General features: G+C 34.3%; 1 protein-coding gene across 1 annotated transcript; it reads right to left on the minus strand.

The window, feature by feature from the left end:
* Positions 1 to 3442: 3442 nt before the first annotated feature.
* Positions 3443 to 9960, minus strand: LOC117322391. The gene is made up of 3 exons (XM_033877265.1): positions 9880 to 9960; positions 6368 to 6462; positions 3443 to 5812 (listed from the first exon to the last, which is right to left on the minus strand). Exons 1-3 carry the CDS (start codon positions 9927 to 9929, stop codon positions 5058 to 5060), a joined length of 900 nt encoding a protein of 299 aa, XP_033733156.1. The 5' UTR covers positions 9930 to 9960; the 3' UTR covers positions 3443 to 5057.
* Between the last annotated feature and the right edge of the window lie 6327 nt (positions 9961 to 16287).

Raw genomic sequence — 16287 nt, forward strand, 5'->3', positions numbered from 1 at the left:
TATAAATTTCTTAAGTCCGATTGGTTTTTTTCCCAAAAGTTCACGTAATAATAGTAAACAGGTAAACATTTAAGATTTTTGAGAATTTTTACTGCGAAATTCACCTATTTTCAAAATGGCTACCCTGGAGAAAATTTGAGCTGAAGGACCCAACTTTTTTTTTTGATTAGGTGTTATATCAGACCCTAAACTTTTGTTATAAACCATAATCGTCATATTCAATTCAAGAATTTGAATGAAATAATCCAAAACGTTAACACTAAGGTCTATGGGAAAACAATTGGTTGGTTGGTCTCTACATATAGCTACCGCATATGACATTTTGTGCCATCTAGCGTCCCTGGAAACCAGATGATGGGACCGACTAGCACATTTTCGGACGGGATTCTCATCTTGGAGGCATTGTAGCAGAATTTAGAGAGAAATTGAGATTCAGTGGGGATTGATGATGAAAATATGACACATGTAGTGTTACAAGGAGGACCATAGACCGGACAGATACGGACATACATTATATATTTCAATTGTAGCGGTATATATCGTGGCTCGGGGTACGGTGGTATGCTGGTTGTACTGCTGGCACTAACCCGGTTCAATGTGTGGGTGTGTGTCTGGTTGTTCTGTTGTCACTACCCCGATTCGGTATTCGGTGATATGTTTGGTTGTTCTGTTGTCACTACCCCAGTTCAGTGTCTGGTGATATATCTGGTTATTTTTTGTTGTCACTTGCCCGGTTCCGTGTTCTGTGTCTGTGTTTCGACTGTTTTATCTAAATAATGGCTCCACTCCTAATTTTTTTTCTCGTTCAACCTTTTTTTCTTCATTTTTTACAAAAAGACCAGAAATTAGGGGGTGGAGGAGATAACATTGAGTTATCTCCCCCTGATCTTTATTCTATATCTTATTTGTTTATATTTCTGAGTAGCACGATTTCTATACTTGGCTATTAACCAAAAGCCATCACTTTAAATTCAAAGCTTATCAAGATATTAAAATTTACATTTCAAAATTAACTCAATTTTAATGTGGTTTTCTCTTAAGAATTTCATATCCGGTACCAATAGAAGAATCAACCTACCAGCCTAAGACTTGCAGTCAGGCACTGCATATTTTGATAGCATATCCTATGGTTCTATCCTGTTCCAGAAAAGTTATCTTTGAAAAATGTGAAAGATGCTATAGGGAACAACCAACCAATTGAAAAAATATATTTTTGAAACGGTCCCTGTGTATAGAACGTTGAGCCAAGGATAACATGTCTGGCAGCCACTGATTGGCCAGTATGTTATGAAGTGAGAAAATAGATATGTAGCCTGATAGGTAACTATCGATAAGAAATGTTGATATAAATTTCTTAAGTCCGATTGGTTTTTTTCCCAAAAGTTCACGTAATAATAGTAAACAGGTAAACATTTAAGATTTTTGAGAATTTTTACTGCGAAATTCACCTATTTTCAAAATGGCTACCCTGGAGAAAATTTGAGCTGAAGGACCCAACTTTTTTTTTTGATTAGGTGTTATATCAGACCCTAAACTTTTGTTATAAACCATAATCGTCATATTCAATTCAAGAATTTGAATGAAATAATCCAAAACGTTAACACTAAGGTCTATGGGAAAACAATTGGTTGGTTGGTTTCTTATACAGCTCTTTGTAAATAACTATGAGACAGAGATACCTAATATAAGGTATATCGCATGTTGGGATGAAGGGCTAAAAGTTTGTTAAAATGAATGACCTTGACCGATTTTCATGATCACAGGGATTAAATAGGCTTAAATATTTAAACAACATCTTCTTAATAACCAAAAGGGCCATATCTGATATTAGGCCTGTAGCATGCTGGTTGAACGGCTTCCAAATTTGTTCAAATGAATGATCTTGACGTACGCTCAAAGGCTTAATACAGGGGTTAAATGCTCAAATATATTAACAACATCTTGATAACCAGGAGGCCACGAGACCTGGGCTGGTATTCACGAAACCATTCTCATGCTCAAGGATCATAACTGCTAAGCAACTTTAAAATTCGCTTTAATCAGTAATTATTAGTGTAAAAGAAATACCTAAATATCGAAAATAATTTCTTAACTGCAGTCTCTCCGAAATTCCTTCAAATCATTGAAAAAATATCAATTCGGATATCAGATCAAATTTATTACCAAAAGTATTTGAGCCTGAACATAAAATGTGAATTTGAGCAGGGTTATATGAATACTAGCCCTGATATTTGGCCTGTGACATGCTGGGGTGAACAGCTAGCGTTTGTTTAAATGGATGACCTTGGCCTATTTGCAAGGACACAGGGGTCAAGTATGTTATCTGGAATGATCGGCTACCTAATTAATTTAAATGAATAAACCTAGCCTACTTTTATCTTTGAATTAGGTGGCCATCCGCTAAGTATCTGTATACATGACCTAACGGGTTCCCATGCCATTTGCCCACCATACATCTTGCTGCCATATCGACTATAACAACATTAAAACCGCTGTTCATTGCTTAAGTACGATTCTATACGTTTTATTTTATCATGATCATGACACAGATACTGTATGTCAAAATGTATAATTTACGCCTGTATCAATACAAATTAAACTTAATATGAACGTGTCATTATTGACGATTATAAATGATCACTGATGAAAATACGACTCGGGGGGTGGGGGGGGGGGGGGGGGGGGGGGGGGGGGGGGGGGGGACACAAGGGTTAACTTAACAAACACAAACATCCTTTGATATAGGTAAACCAATCAGTAAGTTGTAATATAAATCTGCCATCCTCCAATTCTAATTCGACGTTTATTGACTGGGTGGCTATGCACGACATAATATATTAATTTGAAAATAGACAATAATGAATTAAATTGATAATAGACAACAATGTTTAATATAAACATAGACAATAATATATTAATTTGATAATAGACAACAATATTTAATATGAACAAAGACAATAATATATTAATTTGATAATAGACAATAATACATTTATTTGATAATAGACAATTACATATATAAATAATATGACGGACAATAATATAATAATAATAATTAATATAATGTATTAATTTGAAAATAGACAAAAATATATTTATTTGATTGACAATGATGTATTAATTTGATAATAGACAATGTATTGATTTGATTGACAATAATATATTAATTTGATAATAGACAGTAATATATTGATTTGATAATAGACAATAATATATTAATTCTAGAGACAATAATGTATTAATTTGGAAATAGACAATAATATAGTAATTTGATTGACAATGATGTATTAATTTGATTGATAATAATATATTAATTTGAAAATAGACAATAATATATTAATTTGATAATAGACAATGTATTGATTTGATTGACAATAATATATTAATTTGATAATAGACAGTAATATATTGATTTGATAATAGACAATAATATATTAATTCTAGAGACAATAATGTATTAATTTGGAAATAGACAATAATATAGTAATTTGAAATTAGACAATAATACACATTTATATCAATTTGAAAATAGACAATTATATATTTATTTGATAATACGGACAAATGGAGACAAGAGCATGAATAATGTTTCCATTGTATTCTTTTTTTAGACTGAGACATTCACATAGTAAGTTTATGTATTGCAATAAGCCTGTCCAACATAAAATGACAATGAATACTACCTTACAATGATACAGAGACATACTTTCATTGTATAATTTAATCGAAACGAGACGTTCGCATGGACACGGTAAGGATTTAATTATTTTATAACAAACATATTCATTGATAAACAGATAAACATTTCGTATGACGAGTGGTTATTAATGAAAATGAACGATATCTTATAATAATAAACAAATGAGACGAACGCTGTAAAAAAAACCTCCTAGTTTTACTTAATCTGTAGGGACCTAAACGTTTCAGTTCCCATGGATAAAGTACATACAAGTATTATCAAATGTTTTAATACCTGTCGTGCATCAATGCCAAATACAACATGCCATTTAACACGTCAATAACCGATAACCTATATGTTAATACGGACGTAGGGAAGTACGAGACTTTCGCTTGTATCATTCTTTCTGTATGAAACAAACATGAATAAACTACCATTTTATCTATATATTCTTAGCATGATAAAGGTTGGTATATCGTCTAGGTATGGTATTTAAACAAGAAATATCTTTTAAAAAGATAAACGGCATAGTTTTAATGCTGGTGGTTATAATGTAAAACTGCCGATGAAATAAATTAGCGAACTAATTAATGCGTTTCAGCACGGACAACAAACTTATATCAGTTTGAATCATTTTTTGGCGATAACAGGACTGCATTTGAATCAGGAATACAATTTTATCCATGTGTCATTTGAAAAGATACATCCACTTATTCAGCTTGCATTCAATCTTAACATTGTTTCGCTTTTAACTGCAAATCTGCATTTTGCATTTACCGCTACATTGACCAATCACGTAGTTCATCTTGATCAGTAAAGTCACCTGTCGCGTCATGTCCGGGGCCAAAAGAACATTATACGGCTATGCCGAAAAAAATGGCCACCATTTTCTTGCTTCTGTATTGTGAAGTATTGCCGGATTTAGCTAAATATAGGTCCATAGGGGTTTAGAAGGATGTATACGCATGTGAATTTCTCTTGTGTTTTACTGTAAATGAAAGGGTGAAGATATGATGTGCAGGCTTCTTATGTTTCAGTGGTTTCATTCTGCATAGCATATTGGTACAATGTTAATCTGCATAGCATACTGGTACACTGTTATTCTGCATAGCATACTGGTACAATGTTATTCTGCATAACATACTGGTACAATATTTTTCTGCATAGCACACTGGTACAATAGGCGGTCCTGCCATACGTATATGGTACATGTACAATGTATTTGAATGGACCTATTACACATATTTTTCTACAGTGCATATCATTTTATGCATTTCTGTGACGGGAAGTGTACACGCTGTCTTTATCTTTAATGATAATCATCAACACTTACCAATTATCATAAACTTATCTTATAAAATCTCCTGTATATTTTTTGTTAAAGGTTACTAGATGTAACTTCATCAAATCCAAATTCGAAAGCGGCCACGGCAATGGCAGTACCGTCTCGATGTATGGCAAAGTATATGAAGTGAATATCATTTTGGTCCTGCCAGGTATAGATGTCCAACATCTCACCGGCACGAGACTCCGCGAGATATGAAATATCAAGTTCTAATAATGGGTACCAACACATGTCCCGACGATATTTATTGTAGTAACCGGATAAAGAGGCGTCTGTAGCTGTTTCCATGCAATAACGCAAATATTCCGTATTTGAAACGTGCATGTTTGAATCCATATCACTGTGGCGCACTTTTAGCTGGGTTTTGTAAGCGTATGAAGGAACATCGTTCTTGGCTTGTATGTGACCATTGTCATCATAGCTTAAAGTAGAGTTAAACTTTTCGACGTACCATTTTGGGAACGGTACTGCCCGTTTTGTTTCCGTGTCAAACAGAATTGCAGTAAAAGTACCCTTTATAAGCATGACGCCACTTTCGTCGGTTATTTTCATGTTCATTGTCTTTGATGATTTACCTACTTTTCCAGGGGTAGCGTTCACCAAAATATTTGTGTCCATTATTTTGGAGATATCCGAGTGTAAGCGAGGAGAGAATACCAGCTTTTGTCGACCAAGGAACAAACGTCGAGTTTCATTGCCAACGTCTTTATTATGGTAGAATCCACGTTGATTCATTATACTAATAGTTTCAGTTATCAACTTTGAGGCGTTCCAAACACTTAAGTGACCTAAAAGAAGAGAATGATATATCACTTAACTGATAAATCCTTTTGCATGAGGACTTTATTAAGAATTAAGACAGTATATCTGTACGTAGTATTCTGTATGTATAACATAATTTCTTGCGATCCCCATCAGAAAAAAATATTCTATCAGCAGGAATATATATATTATATGCTGATTTCATTGCCCGTACACGTACATGTATTGTGTACAATGGGATTATAGTAGATTGGTGAAACAGGACCGTTGCTAACGTTACATTGAAAATTTATAATATACAAACAAACGTAGTTTGCTGCTCATGTGATAGGCGGTTGATGTAAAGTAGACTACAGTGTTAAGGAATTTGCGTTAAGGGAGTTATACATCATTGACCTGATCAAAGTAATATATATATATATATTAGAAGAAAAACAAAAACAAAAAAAACTCCATTATCTGAATGTCATACATGTGACACCACGAAGTGAGCATTATTCCTAACGCAGCAATTAGAACCTTTAATACAAAAGTGTTTATAAATATAGAATGAGTCTATTACTATGATAATATTGTCCTACCTGTGCGATCTATGTAGCCCAAAGGTATTCCCCGTAGCAACACCTGGGCATGATGACTGGACACAGACAAAGCTGTTTGATGTCCACCGTTGCTGCTGTTGAAATAGAGCAAGGAATAGGAATGATAAGCATTTGATAGTCAATTATCAGGTCCATCTATATAATAATGTTGAATTTTAGAAAAGAACAGATATCCACAAATATGTAAACAATGTAGTCATGTAATATTTCCAAAATGCTTGTTTGAACATGTAGTTTCTCTAAATCATCAATAATTTGCTGTATATCCGTACAGTTTCTTCTGTAGAGTTTTTTTTTTGTAAGATGCAGCATCGAACAATCATAGTCATACAAATAATCAAACCTGAAAGATAAGCATGCCGGTATGCCCACAAGTGTTTATAGAAAATAGTAGGGGCAGTTATTTGACCGGATTTTTCACTATTAAAGTCACAATCACTTTGTTTTGACCATGAAATACAAATGACAATTGTGAATAGCATTACACAAATATGGCATAAAGGGGTGATTTCTATTTATAAACATACTGCTCCTATTGAACACCTTTAAGATGTCTGACCATAGCAAGAAGGAAGTTTTCAGTAGGATAGTTGAACTGTCACAGTGAAGGCTGTTTTTAGTAATCTGCAGCTTTTACCTGAAACTCAGCGGCAAAACAAATGTTCAGAATTGTTAATGATATCTTACAGCTGTATCTTTACTTGAAATACACCCCTTTATGCCATATTTGTGTGATATTATTCTGAAACGGCATTTCAAGGTCAAACATGAATAAATATTTTATACGTATGAAGTTCAATTCGTTCAAATAAATGTCCCTATTCCATGATATATATACTTGTGTTCATAAGGGTATGGCTATTTTGTACAGTATAACCATGTGATACACTTTTCGCATGTTGGGTCGAAATTTACAAACCGCTTAAAGCTAGTTAGGTGTCGACAGCAAGACAAATGGTTAACCATCATCCGTGATACATACTAACAATTAGGTAAGTTACTTGTGTTAAATTTTATATGTAGTAATTCATAGGCTTGTAAGTTATAACTTCATTTGCTATTGAGATCACAGGGGCTTGGCACGATTTTCCAAATGATAGTCTATATATATATGTATATAGTATCAAGGGTAGTAACTACAAAGAGGGGGAAGACGAACGTATTTTAAAAAAAAAAAAATTGTCGTATTCTGCGGGTCAAAAATCTTAGTGACACATACATTACCTTAAAGATAAATGTTTTATTTTTCCAATGAGTGTTCGATGAACAAAATCGGCCAAGTATTATCCAAGTTATGACCTGACGAATTCGGAAATAGATGCTGAAATGGCTAGGTCGGAATCTCCCTGTCCGGTTGAATAGTCGCCTCGCCTCTAATGGGTACCTCAATAACCATTCAGAAATCGAAAAATCGACGCTTGCAGCGGTATACAGTAACCATAACTATGTCAATATAGGATGTCGGTTGGTTATGTTATCCGTCATGTGCCGTAGCCAATTCCATATTACATCACCGAGCTTACCGTCAGCAAAAAGAACCGCCATCTTTCCCTTCATTCGGAACGCTTCTTGGCTGTACGACCACTGTAACGACATAAACAAAGTCACGAAAGGTTAGGGAAAGATGGCGGTTCTTTTTGCTGACGGTAAGCTCGGTGATGTAATATGGAATTGGCTACGGCACATGACGGATAACATAACCAACCGACATCCTATATTGACATAGTTATGGTTACTGTATACCGCTGCAAGCGTCAATTTTTCGATTTCTGAATGGTTATTGAGGTACCCATTAGAGGCGAGGCGACTATTCAACCGGACAGGGAGATTCCGACCTAGCCATTTCAGCATCTATTTCCGAATTCGTCAGGTCATAACTTGGATAATACTTGGCCGATTTTGTTCATCGAACACTCATTGGAAAAATAAAACATTTATCTTTAAGGTAATGTATGTGTCACTAAGATTTTTGACCCGCAGAATACGACAATTTTTTTTTTTTTAAATACGTTCGTCTTCCCCCTCTTTGTAGTTACTACCCTTGATACTATATACATATATATATAGACTATCATTTGGAAAATCGTGCCAAGCCCCTGTGATTGAGATGACCTTTAAAGTTGGCGACTAAACTCTTAAAGAAATGTTTACATTTCGAGCTCTTTACAATTTTCAGACTTAATATATACCTTACAAATAATCGCGAACACAAACGGGAGAATAATGTGTATTTATGAAACATACGGGAAGTTCCCAAAAATAATGACTTTCTATGCGAAATAGTCCTATAATGCAACGGGCGGGTTATCAGTCTATACAAAATGGCGGAACGCCGAATGCGTGAGCCTGCCAAAACAGATAGATTCTGCCAAAAAGAAACGTAAAATGGACTGGAATCGGCAAACCCCGAGTATTTCCTTAGGGAATAGACTCGGAGTCCGATTTTGCCGGACGTCTACTGGATTGCTGGTTACCTTTTGAACATTGTAAACTTCTAAAATTTTATCGATGTTTTGTTGTATGCATATTGCTACATTTTAAGATTAAGTATTAACATGTATGTTTGTTTATTTTGTTCAGTAATTACGCGAATATTCTGTTAATACGTTTAAATGAAAGCAAAGTTCACGTATACTCGATATATGTGCAGTGCACGTTGTTATAGCCTCGTTCTCGACTCCGTGATAAATCTCGCGATAAAAATGTGGCGAGTTATTTTTATACACCAATGTCTCAAAGACTCCCCCTGTCAAGCGTCCAGGCCAGTGGTCATTTTTATGTTAGGAGAGCGTGAATAAGCGTCTTGGATTGTCATTAATACATGTGTGCAACTAGAATGTAAGGTTGTATGGGAGTATGTGGCGTTAATATTGATATGGAATATTCCCAAACTAGACTTTGTAACCCCTGATATACTGAAACAAGAAATAATTATGTTCTTTGTATCATGAACCTGGCCCGGCTTTATCTAGTCATATATGTTAATATATATTAATACTATGTGCGTGTGGTACATTCATTGTAAATATACATTTTAAGGTCTCCGAATTAACGTTTAAATTGAAATATGAGACATAAAAACCATAGATCCTCTAGATCATTTACCCCCAATTCAGAAAACAAACATCCACAACTCGTTCTCTTTGGCGTGTGGAGTAAACGTATGATTGATATATGTTCATGCAGATTTGGCTTGATATAGTACACGAACATCCAATTTTGAGAAATATAGTATTCTTATCTAAAAACTTCTAAAGATTATGTATCCATACTATTTCTGATAAACTCATTTGGAAGAAAATATCAATGAAAAGTCCGTTTTATATACATTTTTTATAACGCGTGTGCAGGAATTATTTAAAATCTTGTTTTGATCATCATTCGCCCCGATCACTATATGATAACACTATCTGCGTTCATATAAACGTGTACATACATTTGCGAAGTCAATATTTAGGACATCATAGTTAGATCTTTATCAGAATGCTTACCGTTTTCCTTTCTGGTTTTCTAGTAGCCTCGAATCGTCAGATGAATCCATATTACAGAATATCCTTGGTCAGTGCGTTATAGATGCTCATTCGCGTTAAATGTTTAAATATAATTTTATCTCGCTTCTAGCTCGTATCAACGACATACTTGTAACGTGATAACATCCGCTACGTATGGAAGGCCAACAGTGTCAAAATTTTAACATTGTATTTTGAAAATAATTATGTCAGTTCTATATTTGAATATTGCAATTATGTAGTTTCATCTACGAATATTTGATATGCGAAACTCGGCATCGGTGACTCGAGACATATAACGTGCTAGTTTCGTATTCTGAAAATCTCTTTATGATAACAGATGGCGCTGTTCAAATGTAAATGAAATCGAAAACAAGGGACATTTTGTTGGTTGTTCACAACTACTTTCACATCGTTATGTACTTTCATATACATGTATATATATTTCATGTATCCATTTCCTATCCCCATGGTAAATTATATAACGTATAACCCTTTTTTTACAGTGGACACAAACTCCCCGGTGGTAATTAACACCAGTGAAGTAGCTAGGACGCCCCACCCGGTTTCTCGGGAGTGGACTAAAATTCCTGTCTCCTAATGGTAAATCATGGATGAGACCTAACGTAGATCTTCCATGTCAATAATTTTTAATAAAAAAAGGCAAAAAACAAAGCCCCTAAACGACTCCCAATTTACCCTAAAAAAAAATTTAAAAAAAAATCCTAATACCGCTTTTAGATTCGAATTTTTCAACTGCCAACTAGCAAGTGAAATCTCCGAATTGTTGGGATTTTCCATAAGAAATACGAAAGAAGAGAAAATGTGAAAATGCAAAAATGGCCGTGCTGTTTAGCTGGTCGAAGTGATTATGTTAATCTTAACCTGGTTCTAAACGGATATTCTGATAACCATAAAGAGTTTGAAATGGATATGTTGTACAAACAAATCACAAAACGAACAAGTTAAACTTAAGCAAATTCATCGGTAACTAACAATTAAAATTGTGAGGCCAGTTACTTCTAACAAAAGTTATATATGATCAAATATCTAATGTTATCATGAACCAGATCAATGCACATGTAGAAAAAGTAGTACATTGAATGAACAACTTTAAAAACAGGAATAAAGAACTATGGAGTAGAAACGGACAGAAATGTTGTAAGGAAATTATCGCGATGTGGTTGATCAAGAAACGAGACGGACATTTAAAATACTGTCAATCAAAGAATAAAACACAAGAAACATACACTTTTCATAAATATGACGAAGTTAACATATCATCGATGGATGGAGTTTCATTAACTTGTTAATCATATCTGTTCACGAGGTAGGTTAAAGTTAATCATATCTAGTATACTAAGTGAAACCAGTGTTTTCTTAGTCACTTTAACATTCCTGAAAATAACATGATTATCATCAGTAACCATCCTGGGATGCAGAATTACTTTGAAATATAACTGTCTTTTTGCTTCCTGCCATTTTATAAACTTGCTTTACTCCTTTGTTTCAACCCCTTGTGTAAAGCACCTATAAGTGGCTTTGGTACTGCCATTTCTTAGAATTATTGCCCTTTAAGAGAACACATGGTTACGGTATATTTTCGTTCTAATCTTGTTTCTGTCGTTTGCAGAACCACGTAATAATTGAACAGATATAGTATAATGGACAACTAGTTTGAAAAGGCATTGTGTGTCTATATTCTAAACTGGTGTCACCATTCATTTATGTATTTCACATTGAATCGTGGCACACGGGTTAACAGCAGACCTCGGGGACTAAGAGACTACAGCAGAGCTTAACGTACAGCAGTTGCAAATAAATGATACACAAATTTAAGGAAGACTAGTTATCAAAAACAAAGATTTCTCAATTTTAAAAATGTCGTTTTTTTCCTGTTGTGTATATATTCAAGAGTTAAAATATAAATTAAGAAATTATACATGATGCAACTTATGCTTAGGTTTGAACAGGTTCCTTCTTGTGGGATTTTACAGCCAATTGAACTTTAATAGCACTAATACAAATAAATGTTAAGAAATAACAATCTCCGAGGATATCATTAATGTTAAACGTCGATTATCAATATGAATTAAACAGCATTTTTCTCGACAAAAACTTATATAAACGGATCATCCATTAAGTATTTATTCCAGGTAGGTATTTAAAAAAATTAAACACTAAATGAAACTTTTAAAAGACGATAATTGACTTCATCACTAAATTAAAAGAGTGTACTGCCTGCTCCATTGATTTTGACTGAATCGACTTTAACATTAATCATCCTTTAGACTACACAGAATCATTACTTACAAATTAAACACAAAACTGACCATTTATGACTTCGTTGTTATGCTAGTATTCTCCGTTATCTAAGGAACAATAATTCACAAAACCAACCAAGAAAACAATATTGCGAGTTTTAGTATATATGACGTCACCACTCTTGTGTTTTAGATATTTATGTTTAGAACAAACCAAAAAAAAATCTTACTATTCAAGAATGGATTAATGATGAGTTAAAAAGAGAGGATTATTTTTCAATATATTAATTAACTTATTGTTTCGCTGGCTTTGTCGCAATAGACTTGAACTATTCACGAATGAAAGAGAAAACGAAATTAGCCATAATTGGATTAAATGAAGGTATGGGGTGAATGTCTTTATTCTCGTTCCCTTCTGTTGCACCCCATTGGTCGATGAAATACACTTTAACTTGTAATTCTATGAACTCCTCATACAGAATCTGTCTGTATAATCTAATGATGCAGTCGAATGGTTCGGGAAAGTAGCTGAAAGTGGAAGAGTGAGGACCCTTTATCAAAAGGCTAGAATAAGGAGAACGTTTCAATAGACGCACCACAGCATGTTTGGAACTAGCTACATGCTCTCTTTACTGTTTTGGAGCAGTTCCTGCTAAATGCCCGAACCAATGTAATATGATGATGGATGGCGCTTTCGATTCCAGGCAAATCGTCTATCCTTGATGCAACAGACCGGAAGTTGTTTTTGTTTTGTTCATAACTATAGAAAGGAATTTCTTGTGGTGTCCAATACATCGATAAAGATTTGTTTTTATTTTCTGCTTCAGCAAATTTCTATCATGCTTTGTTCTTAATTTCATGATGTCCAACGAATATGCGCAACTTTAACAGCGCGGCTAAAGGTAAATACCAATTCCTTGTGGTGGAGTCACCTGTCATGAGTACCGGCCAATTATTTAACTATTTGGCGTATGATTCATACTTCCACGAGATTGTGGGTTTGCCTATTACTGGTCACCATTTACCCTCGTAAAAGTAGCCAGTCGGGCTATTTGTCTGCCACGTAAGATTACTATCAACGTCATGATAGGATATATCCGACTCTCTTGTAGTACCAGAACCTGCAGAAAACAAAAATATTTCGAAATGTTGAACGAGATGGTTAACTACCGAAGATTTATCCATAAACGCCTTCGATTGCTTGTAACGAATTCTGCGGACTATGCATTTATTGCTAACAACAAAAAATGCCTTACAGTCAGAATACCCTCACAAAGAACCTTACGGAAAAGTTTGTATCGTTGAAAAAAGAAGAAAAAATCAATGAAATATCCTATTTATTTTTCTAAATGTCTCATTTCACCACTGGAATAAAATCATATTGAAGTATTTATTCGGAGCAAGATAGAATATTGAAATATATCCGTATTTCTTAAAACGTAACGTTGCCATCTGAATCTATACAGATTGACAATCCACCTACACCATGAGCTAGCCTTGAGTCAAATTGCCGTGGCTAAGATGTTTTGTGAGGAAAGACATTTCTAGGTATAAACATACAGTAATTAGAAAAAGAAAGATAATAAAAAATAGAAGTCTTTGCTTTTCCAGAAAGTCATAATATGTCTGAAATTTTTGGTCTCTGCATCGAATATTATTTAAGCATTGAATTGTTTTTGTAAGGTATTTATTATCTATTTGAATGCCAGAGCTTTGCAAGCAAACAACATAATGTGCTTGTTGGAACCTTAAAATATACCAAAAAGTTATTTGTGGACTTTTAATCCAATTTTCAAGACGTTCAGTACTTGATAGGCCAGTCTTTGATAATTTTTTTGATTACTTATTAAACATTTCCATGAATAAAACACGTTTTCCTAGCGTGGACCAAAACAAACATTTGGTCACTTGGATTACAAACAGTGAGTACAGTGGTATTCCATGTTCTACAGGGACTACACGATTTGTTCCACATTCAAAATTCCTTTTCAATGTAATTAAATTCTCATTGTGTAATATCGTAACAGTGACTCGTTTAATTTCAGCCGACATCGAAAGAGATATTCAATCAGATATATACTTTTAAAGTAACGTTCAGGTTTATGACGAACCATTGGGGACTAAATCACCACATATGAAGTTAAACATATGACTGTTTTAAAAAATGTATACAGTAACAATACATATTATGTAAATTTGTTAAAAGTTAATGCAAGCAATCAATCATCAATCAATCAAATCTTTTATTCCTCTGTTAAGAGATTTACAAAATGAAAAGTTAATATTTACATAAAATTAGGTTGAATGTGATCAATTGAATTATTTTCTACATGTCCATGTATGAATTACATTACTATTGCTGTCACATTTAATACTGGTACTGTTTGCAATATTGCATAAGTTACATGATGAGTTAGTTTAGGAGAAAAACATATGTGCAGCACTTCTAATGTATTTAGCACTGTCCAATAAAAATCCCTGGTAATCCTCTATAGATTCGTATATCTCTGCTGGAATTGTTTTGCCAAGAAGAGTTCTAAGGAAATTCTCATGGTGTAAGTTGTCCAAGTAGATAAATAATTCGATGCCGTATTTATCTATTACCAGTATTGTGAATATGTCACGAAGGTCAGCTGTAGCACTACACACAGTTACAAAGTGGAGAATGGCGTCTATGTACGATACATTACATAATTTACATCGTTGCTCCCTCCACAGGGGGGAGCATGCCACCATTTTACACACGAACTTGACAATTTGGAGGTCTTTACTAGTTTTTGGTGTATTCCATAGAATATATGGATATTCATTTGTATCATGGATGTCTCTAAATCTCAAAAAGTCTAAATCTGTCACAAGTCTGTCTTTCAGGAGGGTGTCTTCCATTGTTTTAATAGAATGTGAGACAATCCATTTCCAAGCCGTTTTAGAAGGGAAGTAGATATTTACCAAGTACTCCTGCAGGAAGTTCTGCAAGTTGTATTTGTATAAAATACACCAAATATCAGGAATAAATCCAAGCTGTTTGTTATAAGGGTTTTCAATATATTGGAACAATATTCGAAGAAGTATTTGCTTAGAAAGTGTATCTGGTTCCATGTGAATGAGCGTAGAGAGGAAGTTGAGCTTCCTTTTATCGATTTCTGACTCTAGTCTAGGAAGACCAAGCATTGATTCACACATGTCAGATCTGGTTAATTTCCGTAAGGATTGGGATCTTTTCGCAATCGTGTGTTGTAGAACGTTCAGGTGTTGAATATCATGTTTTGACATTTTTGACCAAAATTCAGAACCATAAAGAACACTTGGTATTATAACCTTCTTGTACAATGTCGTGGTTTTTAAAGGGTTGGTCCATTTACAGTCATGTCCGAATTTGGTTATTAGATTAAAACAGTTTCTGCCTTTAGTACGTGCATTTTCTATCGCGGACTTACTCTTGAGATCGGTAGAAATAATAATACCAACATGTTTATATAAATTCGCGGTTTGTAAATTATGACCCATGATTGACCAATTGAAATCGATATTTCTTTTATGGTTGTTTCCGAAGATAAGAACAGTGCATTTGTCTGCATTGTATCGGAACTTCCATGTTTTCGCATAATTTGTGCAAATGTCTAATAGCGTTTGTAAGGCTGAGGGACTGGTTGCAATCAAGGCAATGTCATCTGCAAGATTGCTACAATTTATGTCGTATATCTTGGCACCAACACGGCTGTGTTCTAACTCTAAGAGAATGTCGTTTATGAAGACGAGATATAAAAAACTGGAGACCACGCCTCCTTGTCGAATTCCGGATCTGACTGGTAGCCATCTTGATCTTGTACCATGTGTTAAAACTGCGCTATACATGTCAATATATGAATTGTTAATTAGATTTGATAATTTTCCTCGCACACCGAATTTGAATAACTTTTGCATGAGACCACAATGCCACACAGTGTCGAATGCCTTTCGCGTGTCTAGAAAAGCTACGAATGTTTTACTGTTGTTTTCCAAATTGTAGTATATAGTTTCTCTCAAATTAAACGCAGCTGTGGAGCAGCTGAGGTTTCGTTGGAAACCTTGTTGTTGTTTACAAAGAGGGTTCGTGACACACGACAGCCAACTCTGGATTCTGTTG

The sequence above is a fragment of the Pecten maximus genome, chromosome 2, assembly GCF_902652985.1.
Source record: "Pecten maximus chromosome 2, xPecMax1.1, whole genome shotgun sequence".
NCBI lineage: Eukaryota > Metazoa > Mollusca > Bivalvia > Pectinida > Pectinidae > Pecten > Pecten maximus.

Bases quoted from the DNA above. Each gene is read 5' to 3' on its own strand.
- LOC117322391 (XM_033877265.1), bottom strand. From the start codon at position 9,929: ATGGATTCATCTGACGATTCGAGGCTACTAGAAAACCAGAAAGGAAAA. The intron at 6,463-9,879 runs GTAAGCATTCTG...CTATTTCAACAG, and splicing joins GAAAACCAGAAAGGAAAACG to CAGCAACGGTGGACATCAAA. The intron at 5,813-6,367 runs GTAGGACAATAT...CTCTTCTTTTAG, and splicing joins GGGCTACATAGATCGCACAG to GTCACTTAAGTGTTTGGAAC.